Here is an 18,887-nt window from a genome sequence, read left to right as displayed (position 1 = left end):
TACGTGACAGCCATTCCAGCCCATCACTCCATCACCTGACCGGCCCTGACGCAGACACGGGTGCTGCAGACAAGGCTGGCTGGCCCCCCAGGGGCGCCCAGCCTCTCGGCCAACCCGGAGACCCCAGCCCTGTCCCGGGAGAGTCGCCCGCGGCCCCGGCCTTCCAGGTGCCAGAGCCGGGCTGCCGCTCCCACTTCCTAACTGCCCTTCCCGGTGGACCCCCGTACCTGCCCGCTGACGCCGCCGCGGCCTCGCTCACCAGCGGCCGGGCATCTATCCCGCGGGGCTGCGGTACCTGGAGAGACACTGCAGTGCTCCAGTGCTCTGCGTACGCGGATGCAGCTAGGTCTGGTGGCCAAGGTCAGCCGGGGCCTGCCGCTTGCTTTCTGTGCTCGTAGACGCAGTCTACGGGCCTCGGCTTTAAAGTCAGAGCGTGGCCGCTGACCGCCTGCGCCCCCTCGTAGCCCCAGGCCCCAGCTCTAAACGGGATCGACGGTGCCTACTTCCCAGAGCTGTTCGTGCCAGGAACCGAGGAGCCCTCGGTGGCCAGCGCGGCGCCTGGGAAAGCCCAGCGGTCCGCAGCAGGGACAGCTGGCGGAGCCGCAACGATCGGAGAGACGGGGTCTGAGGAGGGCCAGGGGCCGACGCCCCCCTGCACACCCCCCGACATCTCTCTCTATGGCCTGGTCCGTGCACGGGCTGGGCGGAGCCCGCAAAGCACCCACAGCCCGGGAGGCAGCACCTGTCTGGGCAGCGAAGGTGCCTGGATGCCGGATCACAAGCCTCAACAGGCCCTTGCTGACCAAACGCCCTGCCTTTGCGGTCCTCACGGGAAGTCGGGTCGGGATGGAGGCAAAAGCACCTTCACTGAGATGAAGGATGTAGAGACTGAGCCCGGGGAAAGTCAAATTCCCAGTGAGGGTCACGTAAAAATTAAATATTTTATACCTTAAACTGAGTTCAAACCTTGAGCACGTGAAGATTCATCATCACAGTTGTATCACCGAGACAGAAAGCCTCCACAGCAATGTGAACAGTATTGAGGGAGAAGCACAGACACGCTTTCAGGTTCTGTAAACATCGGTTACTTTATTAAAGTTCTGACCGGCTGGAAACACAGCCAGCTCGGCTCCGCCCGCTTGCGGACGGGAGAGCAGGCGGCAGGTGCCTGGGGTCTCCAGCGAGGGGGAGAGAAGTCTCAGCAGGGACACGGTTTGCTGGATGTTTCTAGGATTGAAACACTTCTCAAAATGACACAAGCAGCTATCACATCTCCTGACCCCCGTACAGTCAAGTCACAGTACCAGAAATCAGCACACACCCTTCCGAGGGGCCGTGTTACAGACCAGGCACAAGGCACACGTGATTCTCACGACCAATAAATGTGTTTATCAAAAACAGTTCAAGAGCACTTTCAGTAAATACGAGCTTTTCATTTTAATTGCCCACTCATGGCAAGAATAAGATGTCAGTACGTATTCGTCAATAAAATTGCGGGTCGGCGTGTAGATTCCACCCGGGCCCCACACGGTAAAGGTGGTGCCCGGGCTCGTCACCGGGAGGTGAGGAGGGGGCCCTGCAGCCGGGCACTCCAAGGGGCCAGGTCCACCCACAGCTCGCAGGGAGAGTGACCACTGACCCGACGTGAAACCTACAGAGACACACCAACCAGGGGGTAGGGTCTGGCGAAACCTACAGAGAGACACCAACCAGGGGGTAGGTAGGGTCTGGCGGGGCACCTGTTTGAAACTTAGTTAAAAACAGCTCTAAAATCTAGACAAATCTGATTACTAACACCTCTCTTAATGTGTCAACAGAGAAACACAAAACGGAAACAAAACTCCGCCGGATGAGCTTCCCTGGTGAGAAGACCCCTCCGCCGCCCCCAGCCGCAAGCCAGGCCGATGCCCCGCGCTCACCACGAGATGGCGCTGCGGAGACGCGGCTTACATCTCAGCCCTGGGAATGTCAACAGGGTAAGGGACCGGATTATGTTCTCTTGGGACAGTTCTCTCCAACTAAAAATAACGGGGCTGTTGAATAAGACGCACACACGCTTTAGTGCGACCCGTCCACGCGGGCCCTCCTTGGGGGGACGGCGCAGACAGGCCAAGCTCGCGGGAAGGAGCACATCGGGCCGTGACGTCACCACGGCGGGACTCTGTCCCCGAGGCGCGCTCAGGTGTAGGTACTCGGCGCCACGTGGAAGTCAGTACTCACGCGGCCTGGGGTCGGCGCCGCGGGGACAGTCGGGGCCGAGGCCGCTACCTCGTCTTCTTGGGCGGCGCCGGCCCGTTGGGGCGGCCGGGCGCGAAGTTCCAGTCCACAGGGTTGAGCAGCTGCTGCGTCTTCTTGCGGGTCCAGTAGGGGTTGATGAGGACCGTGAGGAGGCCCAGCCCGACCACGAAGAGCGCCCAGTGCGGCGGGAAGAGGCTGCGGGCCAGGCCGTCCCAGTGGCCCAGGCACACCCACCACATGTGGTAGGTGAGGACCATGCGGCAGTGGAACAGGTGGACCATCAGCCACTGGTTCAGCCTCCAGAGCAGCGAGTCCGCACAGCCGGCCTGCGGGCAGAGCAGGGTCAGGGCGGGCGGACTCGGGCTCACAGCGCCGTGCCCTGTCCCCGCCCCCTTCCGGCCCCGCCCAGCCGCCCGCAGACCCACCCAGCGCGGGCCTCCTGCTGGCCTGCGCCCCCGGAAGGAAAGTTCACACCTTCCAAGCTCACCTCCAGCCTTCTTCCCTCGACCGTGCACACATCGAGCAACTAACTACCCAACTACCCAACGCTGACCCAGTGAAGCTGGAAGACACGCTGGTCGTGTCCAACCAGGCTCGCCAGGCCCCGGGGGCAAACGCTCTCACAGGAGACAAGCTCAGGATGAGATGTGTGTCCTCACTTCTTTGTTTTTCGGTATTTTTACCCCAGTAGACCTTGGACACAAGCCCAAATGGACTTGCCTTAAAATTATTCTAAATTCACGTGAAAGCTAGCTGTAGCTAAAACCAAACAGGGAACTTGAAAATGCTATACAGCAGACTGTGGGCACAGAGGTGGGACACTGTGGCGGGGACGTCAGCACCTGGACAGCCTGGCACCAGGACAACAGGTACCAGGACAGCCCACACACCTCTGACCCGTGAGCTTGTGCACACCGGCCTCTCCCCGCCGCTCTCTGCCCGGGCTGGAGCGTCCTCCTGGGCAGCTCCCCGCCCCGACACCACCTCCCCAGGGTAGGGGCACGTCTGGCACTTGCAGGAGGAAAGGAAGAAGGTGGGGACGCCTCGCCAGGCAGCAGCCCGGTGACGCTGGGAACGGGCATGGCCTCACTGCGGCTGCACCTGCGGAGCCACAGGGGGACACAGCAACTGACCTCTGGAGTGACCACATTTTAAAAGAGAAAGAAAGGGGAATTCCCTGGTGGCCCGGTGGTTAGGACTCTGCGCTCTCACTGCCGAGGGCACGGGTTCAATCCCTGGTCGGGGGACTAAGATCCTGCAAAAAGAACCCAACCTCCTGCCTGGATGATCCGCCTCTGGGCGACCCAGAGGCCTGCAAGGCAGGGAGGCAAGTAAACGAAGGAGATGACGGACCTCACTTCTTCAACTTTTTATATACATTTCCCCTCCTTCTGGGAACGAGACCATCACCGCACAGGGACTTAAAAGAAGTCTGGATGAAACGAGGCACGTTATCATGTGCTTGGATGGAAAACACCCAGAAGACGTTACATCCTCCCTGCTTGAATGCACCCACAGATTTGGTCCAAATAAGAGGCTACATCAGTATTTTTATCAACTTGTAACAACTTTAAGTAAAGCCACTCATGCAGTGGAGTAAACGCACGAGAGCAAGGAGGGCTGAAGGTGCCTCAGCAAATAATGAGATACGATGATGCTTCAGAAATAACAGATAAACAATGCAAAACGCAGAAGTGAATAAAATACACGGAGAGTTGGCACTGGGTGGCATTTCGAACCCCCAGGGAAAGGATGGATAATGTAATTACATTAGGATCCTTGCTCACCTCCTGGGAAAATCCAGTTGGATCTTACTTAAAAATACTTTCCAAATGGACTAAATATCAATGTTTAAAAGGAAAAGAAAACCATAGAGTACTAGGAAAAAAACTACAGTTTTACAGAAATAGTTTTATACTCATTGCATGGGTAGGCATTCTCCACATTATGCTAGAATCATGACTTATACAAGTAAAATTCCTTGAACTGTGCAATTAGACCAAAAAACAATGTTTCTCAAACGCAAAAACACTTGAGGTTTGAGGTTCTCAATGATAGATTCCTCACGTGGGGAAGATTTAGCCTTTGCTCTGGCCTGAAGGACGTTAAATGTACAAACTGTAGAGTGGGAAGGTGAGCTAAGTGTGTCTCGGGGTGAACATACAAACTGCAGAGTGAGCTACATGTGCGTGGGGACCAGGGCACTGCTCGCCCTTCCAACCTTGCAGGCACTGGCCAGCAAGCCGTCTTCTTTCCACTTGCTGCTGCCTTCAAAGTTCACAAGATGTGCTCCTTTCCATTATCTTGCCCACTTACTAAAAGCAGCCATCCTAAATTCCTAATATTCATACCAGAAGCATGAACTTCTACTCATACAGTAATTACATTAAGTTAAGAAAACTCCAAGCCTGAGAAGTGAGCATTTTTGGTCCTACTCAGACACTGAAATTTTGGGGTTCAACATCACCAAATGCTTTGAGAAAAGCAGGGTCAGTAACTAAGTGAGTCTTAACCGTGCAAAGGTTACTTTGTAAAGCTGGGGTCCCAGCAGGTAGTGTTCCTGGTATATACTTATTTACACATAAATTGACTGTTTTTTATACCACGTCGTTTGCACCTGGACTAGTGTCTCCGTGGATGAATCATGTTTAGATGTTTGAGTGTATAATTCATTTATTATTATTTCTAAACAACATTTCAGAATCAAATTGGAGGAGGAAATGGAAGCATGAGCCCGTCTGGGGTGTAAACTACGTTAAGTTAGTGGTGACACCAGGTCCTGACATCCGTCTGTATCTCATCAAATCAGACTCCGGTGGTGAGGACTCCTGGACCCTGATGCCCAACTAAGCAGGAGCTTGGCAGCTTTATGAAAAGCTTAAAGGATTTCAACGTTTTACACGGCGTTTACTCACAAGGTTCAGTAGTATCTGAACTAGACCAAGACCATGGCTGTGTAGGCACACGGGCCCTGGGCTGTCTTAGCCGAGGGGACAGCTTTGCCGTGGGGTCACGGGCCGCGTGGTGAACGCGGCGAGCGGGAAGAAGTGGGTTCTGGGACCACCCATTTCCATCCTGAACGAATGGCACCTGAACACTTTAGAGAAAACAGAAAAAACCCCAAACAAAGTGCCTCCCTCTGGTGGCCGCCCCACAGCCGGGGTCTGTCTTCTTCCTGAGCAATGGGCCCACCCCACCTGGGGAAGGGCTTCCGGAGACCCCCGCCCAGGCGCCTGACGCGTGAGGGGCCCCAGGAGGAGGCCTGGCTGAGCAGCAGTTCACAGACAAACTCTGTCGTGACGAATCGGGCCCATCGAAAGGGCCCTGCACCCGGGACAGACTTGCCAAAGCGGGCAGGGACCCCGGCAGCACCCTGGGGTCAGGAGGAGACCGTCGGCCCGCAGCTTCACGCAGAAGAGGGAGGAGCTGGTTCACGTGCCCAGCCCCCCAGCTGTTCGGGGGGCTCCCTGGCCGCTGGCCCACAGTCCAGCTGGCAGAGGGGGCGGAGGCGGTGGCCTGGGCTGGTGGACACACAGCCTTGCCCCACCCAGGATTGGACGTGTAAGCAGACAGAAGCCACAGCTGCCTGCCCTTCCCTGGGGAGGGAGAAAGTCAATGGAGAACCTCCAGGACCCTGGCTAGGCTGACTGGTGGGCTCTCTCCTGTGTGAGGACAGTCACGAGGCCAGGGAGAGGCATCTGCTTCGTCTGATGCACAGACACAAACAGTCACGGAAAATGAAGAATCAGGCAAAGACGCTCCAAACTGAGGAATGAGACAAACCTCCAAACCCTACCGGAGAGCAGTCACACGACGTACCCGACAGAATTAAAGGCATCTGTCATGAGGGTGCTCGCCGAGGTCAAGAGAACACATGGGAACAAGTGGAATGTCAACGAAGAGACGGAAATGTACAAAAATGTACCAAACAGAAATCAAGGAGCTGAAGAATACAATAACTGAGCTAAAAAACTCACTAGGGGGACTTCCCTGGTGGTGCAGTGGTTAAGAATCCGCCTGCCAATGCAGGGGACACGGGTTCGGTCCCTGGTCTGGAAAGATCTGACATGCCGTGGAGCAACTAAGCCTGTGTACCACAACTACTGAGCTTGCGCTCTAGAGCCTGCAAGCCACAACTAATGAGCCCGCATACCTAGAGCCTGAGCTCCGCAACAGGAGAAGCCACCGCAATAAGAAGCCCGCGCACCACAACAAAGAGTAGCCCCCACTCGCCGCAACTAGAGAAAGTCCGCGTGCAGCAACGAAAACCCAACGCAGCCAAAAATAAAAAAAACACGAAAAACAAAAAAAACTCACTAGGGAGGTCACCAAAGTAATCTACAGTCTACAGGTTCAATGCAACCTCCGTGAAAATCCCAGTAGCATTTTTAACAAAAAAAATTTCTAAAATTCACATGAAACCACAAAAGACCCCAATAGCCAAATCAATCTTGAGAAAAAGAACAAAGCTGGAGGCACCAGGTTTCCTGGTTTCAAACGATATTACAAAGCTACAGAAATCAAAGCTGCATGAACTGCCATACAAACACATAGACCAGTGGAGCAGCATCGAAAGCCTAGAAAACATCCACACAGACACGGCCAACTGATCTTCAACAGGGTGCCCAAAACTCACAGCAGGAAAGGGGTAGTCCCTTCAATCGGGTGTTGCTCGGAAAACTGGACACTCACATGCAAAAGAATGAAACTGAACCCTTATCTCACACCTTACACAAAAATCAACTTGAAGGCGGAAATGCAAGACCCAAAACTCCTAAAAGAAAACATAGGGAAAAGGTTTCATGGCATTCGTTTTGGCAATGATTTCATGAATATGTTACCAAGAACACATACAACAGAAACAAAAATAAACAATTGGGACAACATCAAACTAAAAGGCTTCTTCACAGCAAAGGAAACAATCAACAGAGTGAAAAGGCAACCTACAAAGTGGGAGAAAATATTTGCCAACCATATGTGTAATAAGAGATTAATCTTGAACATATATAAAGAACTACAACTCAACAGTAAAAAATAACAAAGAATCTGAGTTAAAAATGGGCTAAGGGCTTGAACAGTTTTCCAAAGACGACATACAAATGACCAACAGATAGACAAATAAATGCTCACTGTCACCGGTCATCAGGGAAATGCAAATCAAAAGCCAGTGAGATGTCATCAGAGAAACAAAGACAACAAGCTTTGGTGAGCACGTGGAGAAAGTGGACTCTGTGCACTGCTGGTGGGAACACACAACACCGCAGCCGCTGCGGAAAACAGTGGGGGCGGGTTATTTTCTAAAAACAGAGCTACCTGATGACCCAGTAAAGGAACCGAAATCAGAATGTGGAGGAGATATTAGCACCTCTACGTTCACTCACAATAACCAAGACTGAAACACCCAAGGAAGATGTGCTTCACACACGTAATGGAAACCTGTTCAGCCTGAGAAAAGAAGGAAACCCTTCAATGTGCAATGACATGGCTGGACCTTGAGGACATTCACTCAGCGAAATAAACCAGGAACAGAAGAGAAATATGGCATGAGTCCACTTAGATGAGGCATCTGAAATAGTCCAGTTCCTAGAATCAAAGTGTGGATGGCAGTTGCCAGGGGCTGGAGGGAGGGGAAGCGGCGAGTTACTGACCAACAGGAGTGAAGTTTCAATCATACAAGACGAATAAGCTCCAGAGGCCTGCTGTGCACCTGTGACTACAGCTGACGATAACATGCTGGACACTTAAAGGTTTGTGAAGAGGGCAGATCTCATGTTGGGTGTAAGATAACATAATGTGAAATAAAAATTTTAGAAGATATGTATGTAGACATATTGTTTTTTTAAAAAAAGTATTTGAGGGGCTTCCCTGGTGGCGCAGTGGTTGAGAGACCGCCTGCCGATGCAGGGGACACGGGTTCATGCCCCGGTCCGGGGGGATCCCACATGCCGCAGAGCGGCTGGGCCCATGAGCCATGGCCGCTAAGCCTGCGCGACTGGAGCCTGTGCTCTGCAACGGGAGAGGCCACAGCAGTGAGAGGCCCACGTACCGCCAAAAAAAAAAAAAGTATCTGAAACAAAGAAAAAGCATGTTTTCTAGGGCTTACAAATACTGCCAGTTACTGAGTAAGACACACGATCCACCGAGTCTTCTTTTGCGATGGGGCAGGAAGCCTAAAAGAGTTGTTTAAAATGATTAAAATGGAATTCAACGAAAATGAGCTTCTCACGGACTGTAATACTCTAATCCAGCCTGGTGATGCTGTGACAGCACAGGCCACAAGGGACCAGCAACATGGGCATCAAGCGGGTGAAGGTGCCACACTAGCCGCTCACCTCCCGCTGCGGAGCACAGATGCCGTCTGGGGAGCGCCTACCTTTAGGAGCATCCAGGAGATGCAGGTGAAGGGCGTGCTCATCTCCAGGAGCAGCGTGATCATGGGCAGGTAGTGGCCCGCTTGGAGGTTGACCACGCAGCCGAGAAACCCGAGGAAGGCGAAGAGGTGGTGGACGGCCAGGAACCCGTCGAATGTGTGGAACAGCACATTGGACACGTGGAGCGCGAGGTTCTCGAAGAGGAAGAATCCGGTTGCCGTGGTGATGTGGAACCAGCACCAGTTCTGCTGGCCGAGCACTTTGTCGGCCTGGAGCACGGGGTCCAGCAGCAGCGCCCGTAGCCCCGCCGTGGTGCCCTGGATGCCAAAGACTGCACGCGTGGCTGCCAGGTTCCAGAAGACCTGCTCTCGGGCCCCCAGGGAGCGGTAGGTGGCGTTCAGGGAGGATGACAGCTGGTGGCAGGCCACGAAGACGCCCAGGTAGAAGGTGCAGCCGGCGGCCACCAGCGCCCAGCGGACCTGCCCGGAGGTGCAGTCCAGGTCAAAGATGCTGCCCACCGGCCCGCTGCTCGTGAGGCTCATGCTGCCGACGTCGTACAGGCTGGGCCGGGGTCCACACGCTGCACCAGGCCACGGCCCCGGGACCCTCATGCGCCCATCCTCCACCTGGACAAAGAAAAGAGCCTTGACCCTCTGCTGGCTGAAAGGAGCCGGGACGCAAGGCTGCTCCAGCACCACAAAATGGATGTTAACAACTCTTCTCCTCAAGCTTATGTGCATTCAGTGACACAAAAACAGCAAGAAAGCACCCGCTGGTGGGACAGGAGCACGAGAGAAAGTGACACGAGGGACGGAAGGGGCAGGCGTGGACGGGGCAGGAAACAGACACAGTCCCGACTCTCCAGTGGATGCCCCCCGTGGTGGCAGTGACAGCCCACAAAGTCCCCCAGACAGAGCACACCTAGAGGAGGATGTGCTTCCAGAACCCACGGTGGGAACACTGCCAGCCAGCGCCCCATCCGGAGCTCCTTGGACCCTCACCTACGCTGGACCGCAAGCTCCGCACTTAGGGGAGTACGTGTGTGTACATCTATGTGTGTGTGTGTGTGTGTGTATATTTCTGTCTACTGTGATGCTCTGACATCTGAAGTCCCGCCCGGCTGGGGAGAGACAACCCCCCGCCAGCCAAGGGCCCAGCCAGGAGCCCGCCTGTGACCTATGCCAACAGCCCAGCCAGGCCCGGCCTCCTCCGCCTGCCCCGCCCCCGGGGAGGTGACCCTCCTCTGCCCGAAACACCCGGGCCAGGTGCCCGGCGGCTCGGGGCAGCCCTGTCACCCAAAGCCCGGCAAAATCACTAAAAGCAGCCAATCCTATGTGCTCACCCCGCCCTGTTTTTTCCCTGGAAACCCCAGTAAAGGCCGTGGCCTCAATCCCCACCCTCCGTCCTGTCCTCTGCCCCCTGACCCCCTGGCCATCCCCACACGTGCCCGGCGTGGCCCTGCCTCTAGGACCCGGAAGCATAACGAGCTTTGCTTTCCTCTTGTGGCCACACCTGACTGAGCCTCTCATAGCAGAATCCAGAAGCATCTGGTCCCGTATTGTGGAGCTGATGGGGGCGGGGTCAGGGGCGAACACTGGGAAGGGAGAGGGGGTCTCAGTGCTGGGCAGAAGGGAGCCGCGCCATCAGAACTTAACCCCATGCAAAGGGTCGCTGCGCAAACTGGAAAGTGCCGAGAAACAGGCTCCTCCGGAAAGCTCACCTTGTCCTTTCCACAAGCCTGCCATGCGGTCTGGGTGACAGTTCCCATTTTGCCACGACTGCATCGCTACGCTCCTGTGGAAGCTCTGCCTTGAAACGGGAGGGTCCCCATGACTCTGAAGAGCTCTGACTAAAACAATGACTCAAGCTTGCCCAGGGCGAGTGGCTGGTGTAGGTGCCCCTTCATGAAGGCTGGGGGGACTCCAGGGCACTGGGACCAAAGAACAAAACGGTGGGTTCTGATCTTGGTTCCACTATTTCGGAGCTAGGAAAACAGGACTCCCGTGTCTGACTACAGGAACGAAAAATACACATAAATACAGCAGAGTGGGTGCCAGGTGCTAATATGAAGTACCTACTCCGTGCCAGGCACGTTCAGTTAGGCCGTTTAACCTGCTAAACAGGGAGCCGTACATTTCCAATGGAAAGCAGAGAGCTCAGGTTTAGTTACTTGCCTCAAATCAAGAAGCTACCCAGTGGGGCCTCGGATCGGACCATGATCAGGACTCAGAGCTCTGGGCCCAGGTGCATTAGATCACCTGCAGGTTCGTCTGTCCTTCCCACACCGAGGACGATGCCCAGGCCCCCTCCCAGGGTCCTGACTTCGCTGCCCTGGGGCGGGGCCAGGCTTGGGTGTTTCTTATGTGCCCAGGCGCTCTAAGCTGGTGCAGAACCACTGAACCGGCGTGAATTCCAGTCCCCCCAGATGTAAGATCCTGTGACTCCAAGGAGGGAGGGTTTAGTGGCTTCCTTTTCCTAAAGCAGGCAGCGTCCTGAAGACCTGTGAGGCTCTTCTGTGCGCCGCAGGTGGTTTTAAATGTGAGCCAATCCAACAAACCCTGATTATCCTGGAGAAAAAGCCTGAAACAGCCCTTTTCCTCCTCCTCCCACCAAGAGGCACAAGAAGACAGACGTAGGGTCCTGAGGGCCGGGGCAGGGCCTGAGAGGGGACGGAGAGTGGACAAGCGAGGCTACATACAGCACAAAGAGCCGCCCGCCAGCCTCAGGCTCCGAGCACGCGGGAGAAGCCTGCTTCTGAAGCGTGGGCCCAGCCAGGGTGGAGGCCGGGGCGCAGAGCCAAGGCCCAAGGAAGAGGAAGGCTCCAAGGCCCCAGAGACCCAGGAAAAACCACCGTCATCTCAAATTCACCACCGAGAAACCTCAGCCCGGCTTCTGGGTCCTCACGCCTTCTAGTAACCTTTCTACAGAAAGAAATGCAGGCCGGCTAAGGTCAGACGCTGAAATACTCAGCTGAGACCGATCAGTGGCGGCGGAACGCTCGGGGCCATCACAGAAACAGAAACAACTCCCTGTAAAAACCCAATGCTCGCCGCCCTTCAAACCCTATCAACTCTCCCCCATCTGGATCGCTGCTCAAACCCGCCTCGGACACACCCTCCTACACAGCCGCTTCCACAGAGCTTCTGGGCCGGCTGGTCTGGTCCAACCTGTCGCCCTGGGTCCCGGGGACACAGAGGCGAGGTGGGTGACCCACTTGAGCCATGATGGGACGAGGCCAGGCCTTGGGTGGGGGTCCGCAGCAACCCAGGCGGCCCCGCCGGAGCCCTGCGGTGGCCCGGCTGCCCCGTGGCTAGGGGGCACCCCAGGGCGTGGCCAGGCCCTGCTCCGGAACGCGGCACAGACCAGAGGCAGGCAGAGCTCCAGGGCTCGGCAGCCACCCACCCTGACCACACCCCTCACCCGTCCCGGCACGGGGGCACTGGGTCACCCCGTTCACCCCGAGCCCAGCCTTAGGGCTTCTTCGTGTCTCCTGAGGCCGCCGTCCCCGTCCCCGCACAGCCGCAGAGCCAGGACCCCCGCTCCTCCAGTCCGGGGTCCTCGGAGCCCCGCCCCGCAGCCCCTGCGTCTCAGCGGTGGTGGAGCCGCGGCCGTGGGGGAACGGGCTCCTGGCGGCTGGAAAGCCCGTCCCGGCTCCACAGGCCTCCATTTTCCCTGGGAAAAAATCCATCTACAAACCTCATCTTGCTCTTCGTTTTACAAGATTTGGTAGTTTCAGCTGTTCTACTGAACTGAACCGGGCGTTTTAGGAAATTAACAAGAGGGTGGGTTCCAGGGTTGCAGTGGCCAGGCAGCCCCGACCCGGGGACAGGAGTCCGGTCACCAGGACCTTTTCAGCTGACACAGACGCCGAGCATCTGTGAGCTCCTTCCATTCACTGGGGGCTAACCAAATCCAAAACTTGGAAATGTGGTCAGAAAGAGGGAAACGGCACGCTTTTTGATGTTGCGCTGGGTCACCGCTCACAAGCCCCTGAAGGTCACCTGACTTTCCAGGGGAGACAGCAGCAAGGACTGGCCCAGACTTCAGTCTGTGAGGTCAACCCAGCAACACTGATAGGGTGATGAGGGGCCGTAACGCCCCTCTACCCCCAGAGGATAATCCCAGTGGCTCCCTCCCCGACCAGCATTCCTGGTGGCAGCCTCCGGCGGGCTTTCCTCCGCCGGGTCCTTCCTAGGCGATTTAACCTGACCTGTGCTCCCTGTTTGCTCAGGAATTACGTTTCTAACATTTTGAGAATTATACTCTGACAGTTTGTAAACATTTTTCCAAAATTAAAATACACGCTCAACAAACAAAATTCAGAAAATATAAACAAGTCCCACAGAGAGCACGCCGTGGACGGTCTCGGCCCGTCTGCCAGTGTCCTCTCTCGGGCTCGCTGCCCGCGGGCCGGCCGGCTGCACCCCTCCCACCGCGGCCCGAACCGCGGCCTGAGCCCACGCCCGGCTCACCTGCGGGCGGAGCTGCCGGAACTCTGCCCGCCCCGCCTGCAGACGGGACGACCGGACCCCCCGCCCGACCCACCTGCACACCTGAGGACGGAGAGCTGGACCCCGTCCCACCGCCCACAGTCCAGGCAGGGCCGCCAAGTCCCGCGGGCCGCACGCGGGGAACTCGGGGCTCCTCCGCGCCAGGACTGGGGGCTCTCAACTCCACGAGAACACGCCGACTGGACCCGGAGACCCCGCCCCCCGCCCGGCGCCTACCTGCGCACGGATGTGTCCCGACCGGCGCACACGTCGCCGCGCACGCGCACCCGGGGGCGGGGCCTAGCGGCGGCCGGGCGCTACCAAAGTGTTAGCCGGGGGGGCCTCGGGCTGTACCACCAGCTGGCTGCTGGGGGGGCGGGGCGGAGGCGGACCCGATGCGCTCTCCGCCCCGCCTCTCCCGCCTCTACAGTGAGCCAGCCCCGAACGCACCCTTCACGCGCCAAGTCGATTCCTCCCGAACAGAGATGAGCGAGGCAAGGGTCGCCCTGGCCGACTGCACTCGCGCTGGGGTCCTGGGGCCCCCTGGGGGGAGCGGCCCGGCAACTCCTCTGTGCCCACCGCCCCGGCTCGCGGACAGGACCCGGCAGAGCCCCCATGTGACCCCGAAGCCCAGCACCCCGGAAGGCCCGCTGGGCCACGCAGCCCGGCCGTGACTCAGCCCTGCGGCCCCGCCGGGTCCACGCGCAGAGGCCGGCCCGAGGCCACGGCGCCCGGGAAGCAGGGTCAAGTGCAGTTTCTCTTCCCCACTCCCTGCGGCCGTGGGCAGGGGACCCGGCTCCCCTCCACCCTGTTCCGCCCAGGCCGGCCCCGCGCTCGGAACCGAATCTGGGCCCCGGCCCCGTGGCTTTCACGGCGCCGGCTGGGCATGCGGCCCGAGGGTCGCTGGTTGTGACGGGGCAGCAGCTGGCATTGCTCAGCAGGCGGCTCCTGTGGACGGCGGAGTGCGTCCCGCGGGGTGTGGGATGGACATGTGAACCGCCAGCCGGCGCCCTCCCCGCCCGCGGCCTCCCGCCCGCGAGGCCCGCAGAAGATGCAGCCGAGGGGCCCAAAACCTGGCGCAGCCTCCGCGGCTTGGAGTCGGACAGCCCTGGGCTCCAGACTCGCCAGCTGGGAGAGGTTGAGAGAACCTGCTTAACCTGGAGCCCGGCCTCGGGTGTGAAGGTGGACGCCCGCCTGGCCGGGGGCGCCCCAAAGCTCACGTGTCCCCATGGTCTCACCCCGCAGCCTTTCTTACTTTAGGGTACTTATCACCATTGGGCCTTCTGTACTTTCATGGGTTTGTCTTAGTTATTTGTTGATTTTCTGTGTCCTCTGACTAAAATGCCAGCCGCATGAGAGGGGAACATGGTCTTGTCAGTGTTTTATCCCCAGCCCTGGAACGGGCCCGGCACGTCACTGGCGCCCAGTGTACGTCTGCGGAAAGAACAAGTGAAATCGCACGCGGGTCGTCTGTGTCCCGCTCCCCTCCCCGCACCTACCCCGCCCCCCTAGCCTCCTGTATGAGAGGCACGCAGTCGTTTTACAGAGTTGAATTAAAAGCATGACAGCCTTGAGGCTCGCGCTTGTTTTGTGCTGTCCCCTTCCCTGTAAGGTGGTGCAGAGAGCCACTGCTTCAGCTACCTCTCAGGACTTCTCCGAGGACGAAATGAGGTGTTTAAATTATCAACGCCCCTTGAAAATTCAGCACATTGGGGAGGTTTACATTCACGGTCAAATTAGGCTGCTTTTCTGATTCTCGTCTAGGCTGAGGCTAAACCCCGAGTCCTTAGTGTCCTGTGAAAATAGACGTAAATGCTCGCGGTGCCACCACCTCCACGGTCCCTGCCTTCATTCTCGGTTCCTCTGCAGTGCCCAGGCCTGCCTTTCAAAGGAGGAACTGGGGCTCAGTGATGACCTGCTTAGTCATGCAGGCGGTAAATTCCTCAGCTTGTTCAAGGATTGTGTCTTTCTGCTCTGCTATCTTTAAAGCATCCTGATAAAAACAATCATTTTTTTTCAAAATTTACAGGTATAACTGGTGATACATAACCCAGCAGAAGTGAGAAGACTTTGAATGAAATGCACCCTGATTCCTGCTCACAACCTGTCCTCCCCAGTGAGGCACCCAGGTTTCCAGCCTGGCCGCTGGCCTCCCGAGGTCCATCTCCTCCCAGCTCCAGCCCTCTCCCTGCCCGACAGCAAGGTCACTGCGTGTGTGACATCAAGCTAAGCCCTTTCTGTAAATGGTCCTTTCCCACCTCAGCTGCACGGCAGGCTCTTGGACACTCTTACCCACGTGTCTTAGATGAGGAAACAGGTTCACGTCGGTGAGGTTGGGCCTTGTCCTGCTTGCTACAGCAGCTCAGGATGAGGCTGAGTTTTGGGGGTTTACGCCGTGAGGACTTGAAGAGGACTAAAAACTCACCAGGAGGCGGCCAGGATGGCATCTCGTTTTTTTCTGATCGTATAAGTAATACATGCTCATTGTTTGTTTAATTAAGAAAAAAACAGGCTTTTAAAAGACATTAGCAGAGGGGTGGTGCGATTTCTCCTCTGTGCCCATTTCTTTCTAAGAAATAAGCTGGTGAGGGAGGGAGGGGTCTCCCCAGTTTTAAACCTGGGAGTTACTCAGAAGAGAGCATGGCTGGCTCTGGAGCACAGATGTCCCCACACCCTGCTTCCAAACGGCAGTTTAAAGCCCCGGAACCCGGGCTCGCCATCTGCGGACGATGGGTCCTAAACAAGCACGGGCCTCTCGATTTCTGAATACCAGTGAGCGGGGTGTCTCTCCCTGACCCAGCGCTAGCTGGGCTTCTCTCCGTCCTCAAGGCCTGACGTTGGGTCTGTCCCTGCGTGGTTAGTTCAGCTTTAGCAACCCCCGCCAACCCTGGATATCTGATCAAATTCCTCCCGCCCCACCTCGCTGTGTGATCACCTGAGCTTGCCTTCAGCAAGAATCCTGCTGAGTCCATCCCGTTCAGGATGCTCCTGGCCTTGATGTTTGCTCCCAGTCATGTCCAGTCCACCGCCACTCCAGACACACACCCTGCTCCTTGGCTGTGATCCCCACTTGTCCCTGTTGTATTCGGAGCTGAGCCAGTCCCCCTTCCCCCCCGCAGGCCCCGTGGTGCTGGTCCCTACACCAGTCTCCGTGGTGCCCTGAATTAGAGCTGCCTCACTGTCCTTAGATAGTGCCATGAAAACTCTTTCCTCCACAACTGTGGCAAAATGAAAGCTTCCTGGGCCGCCACCGCCACCTCGGAGCCCGGGCCTGGGGGGGGGGGGGTGGGGCCGCGCATGGAGCCCCCGCCCCCCGGAGCTGCCAACACCGCCGCTGCGCTACACACAGGTACCCCTGGGATGGCGTGAGCGCTCGCCCAGCAATGGACCCTTGTGTGACGCTGTGGCAGTTTCTGCTGCAGCTGTTGAGAGAGCGAGGCAATGGCCACATCCTCTCCTGGCCCTCCCGGGATGGCGGTGAGTTCAAGCTGGTGGAGGCTGAGGGGGTGGCCCGGCTCTGGGGGCTGCGCAAGAATAAGACCAACGTGAACTGTGACAAGCCCAGCGGGGCCTGGCGGTACCACTATGATAAGAACATCACCCGCAAAGTGAGTGGCCGGAAGTTCGTCTACAAGTTTGTGTCCTACCCCGAGGTCGCGGGGTGCTCCACTGAGGACTGCCCGCCCCAGCCTGAGGTGGCTGCCACCTCCACCGTGGCAGATGTGAGCACCACAGCTGTACACGCCGTCCCCGGGGACACTGCCTCTGGGAAGCCAGGCACACCCAGGGGTGCAGGAGTGGCAGGCCCGGGCGGCTTGGCGCGCAGCAGCCGGAACGATTACGTGCGCTCGGGCCTCTATTCCACCTTCCCCATCCAGCCCCTGCAGCCGCAGCCGCAGCCGCCCTCATCCTCGGCCTTCCACAGTGCTCCCCAACACCGCCCCTGCAGGGGCCGCAGTGCAAGCCCCTCGGAGGCCTGCCTGGAGGCTGAGGAGGCCGGCCTGCCTCTGCAGGTCATCCTGACCCCACCCGAGGCCCCAAACCTTAAATCCGAAGAGCCAAGCATGGAGCCTGGGTTGGGCCGGCCACTGCCCCCATCAGTCAAAGTGGAAGAGCCCAAGGAAGAGTTAGAAGCCTCAGCCACTGGGGAGGCGGGGTTTGTCCTGGAAGCCGTCCAGGCCGAGCCCTTTGAGCCCCAGGCTGAGCCAGAAGCCCCTCCCGCGGAGGGCGTGCCAGCCCGGCTGCCTGCGGTCGTTATGGAAACTGCGGTGCCGGTGGGCTTCCCTGCTACCTACGCACACACTGACCCCGGTGCTGCTGACGCCCAGCTCGCTGCCCCCCAGTATGCACTTCTGGAGCACCCTGAGTCCCACTGCACCCCGTACGTAGCCCGGCCAAGCTCTCCTTCCAGTTTCCGTCCAGTGGCAGCGCCCAGGTGCACATCCCTTCCATCAGCGTGGATGGCTTCTCAACCCCCGTGGTGCTCTCCCCAGGGCCCCAGAAGACACGACTATCACCACCCCCACCCCCACCCCTTTCTGGGGTCACTCCATCCATGCCCTGAACTTCTCTCCAGCCAGCCTTCTCAAGGAGAAACACAGTTCAGCTGACAGACTCGTGCTGTGGTCGTGGTTGGGTGGGGATTCTTAGGAAAGAGGATCTCTCAGTAACCCTTCCACAGAAAACATACAACTTCTCCCTTCTTGGTCAGTCCCCCAGTGGCCGCTCTTACACGTCTCCTACTGCAGTGGTGGGGACGGTTTATTTATTTATTTATTTTTTGAAGGCCACCGGGAGGAGCCTGGCCCTCTTTAGGGGGGGGGCGGTTGGCGAGGGCACCTCCCCCATCTCCACATTTTTTCCCCAAGATGAGACAGTCGGGGTCTGGCTTGAGAAGGAACTTTCCTTATTTATTTCTCAGGCTGCCCTTGGGGAGCTGAGGGAGCCCTGTCTCCATTTTGGGGTGTGGGTAGAAGAGCTAGATGGCTGTAGTTTATTATTCCTGGCCCTCCCCAAGGGTCCAGGAAGAATTTGTGCTGTTTAACGGTTTGGGGGTTTTGGTCAAGGAAGACTCACACCCTTGGGAACGGAATATCCACCTCCCCGGCCTTTCTCGCAGACAGCTTGTGCTTTTTCAACCACCTTTTTTGGCCGGGGAGGAATCCAAACTCCTGGGGTCCTGCCTGTTACCTCCCAATGGAGGGTTTTTTGGGGCAGTGGTCCCCGTCTGGGGGGCCCCTCCAACCAGTACTCCAGGTCTCCCTGTCCCCCACCCCCTGCCATTTTGATAGTATAATCTATTTTTAAACAGGGCTTTTCAATAGGGGAGAGGGAGGCATCTCTTCCTATATGAGATAGGGTGGGTGGGAAGGAAGGGGTTTTGGGGGGGGGTCTTCCTGCCACCCCCAAGTGTTTATTTTTGATACCAAACGTGTATTTTCAGCTCCCTCCCTCCCAGCCCCCCAATTTCCTGCGGGTGGGTACAAAGGACTCTTTAAGTGTCCGTGGAGTTGGGAGGGAGGAATGAGGGACATAAAGCCTGTCCCGTGTGAATTCCAGGCTGGAGAAGGGCGGGTTCAAAGGACTCCTGGGTTCACCTCCCGTCAGCACCGGCCCAGCCTGGGCCTGGGGACCTGGGGGTTGGTGATTTGGGGGACGGTGCTACACCTGTCTCCACTGTTTGTTTTACTTCCCCAAAAATGGATCTTTTTTTCTAAGAGTCCCAGAGAATTGGGAATTGTTCCTGTAAATATATATTTTTAAAGGTGAAAAAAAAAAAAAAGAAAGA

At 57.3% G+C, this 18,887-nt stretch overlaps 1 protein-coding gene and 1 pseudogene across 9 annotated transcripts in view; one reads left to right on the top strand and one right to left on the bottom strand.

Annotated features, from left to right (window-relative positions):
- Positions 1-14,995, bottom strand: part of CLN8 (CLN8 transmembrane ER and ERGIC protein) — a 66,304-nt gene extending 51,309 nt beyond the window's left edge. For 2 of the 9 annotated variants that reach the window (XR_007474594.1, XR_007474595.1), the window contains exons 1-2: positions 10,330-12,299; positions 8,612-9,235 (exon numbers count right to left, since the gene is read on the bottom strand). Coding sequence is in view for 7 of the 9 variants with exons in the window: in XM_033409241.2 (XP_033265132.1) it covers positions 2,265-2,564; positions 8,612-9,235; positions 10,330-10,377 (972 nt within the window). In the remaining 2 variants the exon portion in view is untranslated. The other 7 variants (XM_033409244.2, XM_049704263.1, XM_033409245.2 and 4 more) reach the window with 7 other exon arrangements.
- A 1,340-nt stretch (positions 14,996-16,335) lies between these two features.
- On the top strand, positions 16,336-17,791 carry LOC101275119 (ETS domain-containing protein Elk-1-like; annotated as a pseudogene).
- The last annotated feature ends 1,096 nt before the right edge of the window (positions 17,792-18,887 follow it).

This window comes from Orcinus orca, chromosome 21, assembly GCF_937001465.1.
Source record: "Orcinus orca chromosome 21, mOrcOrc1.1, whole genome shotgun sequence".
Classification (NCBI taxonomy): domain Eukaryota; kingdom Metazoa; phylum Chordata; class Mammalia; order Artiodactyla; family Delphinidae; genus Orcinus; species Orcinus orca.
This window is presented reverse-complemented; position numbering and strand designations above follow the sequence as displayed.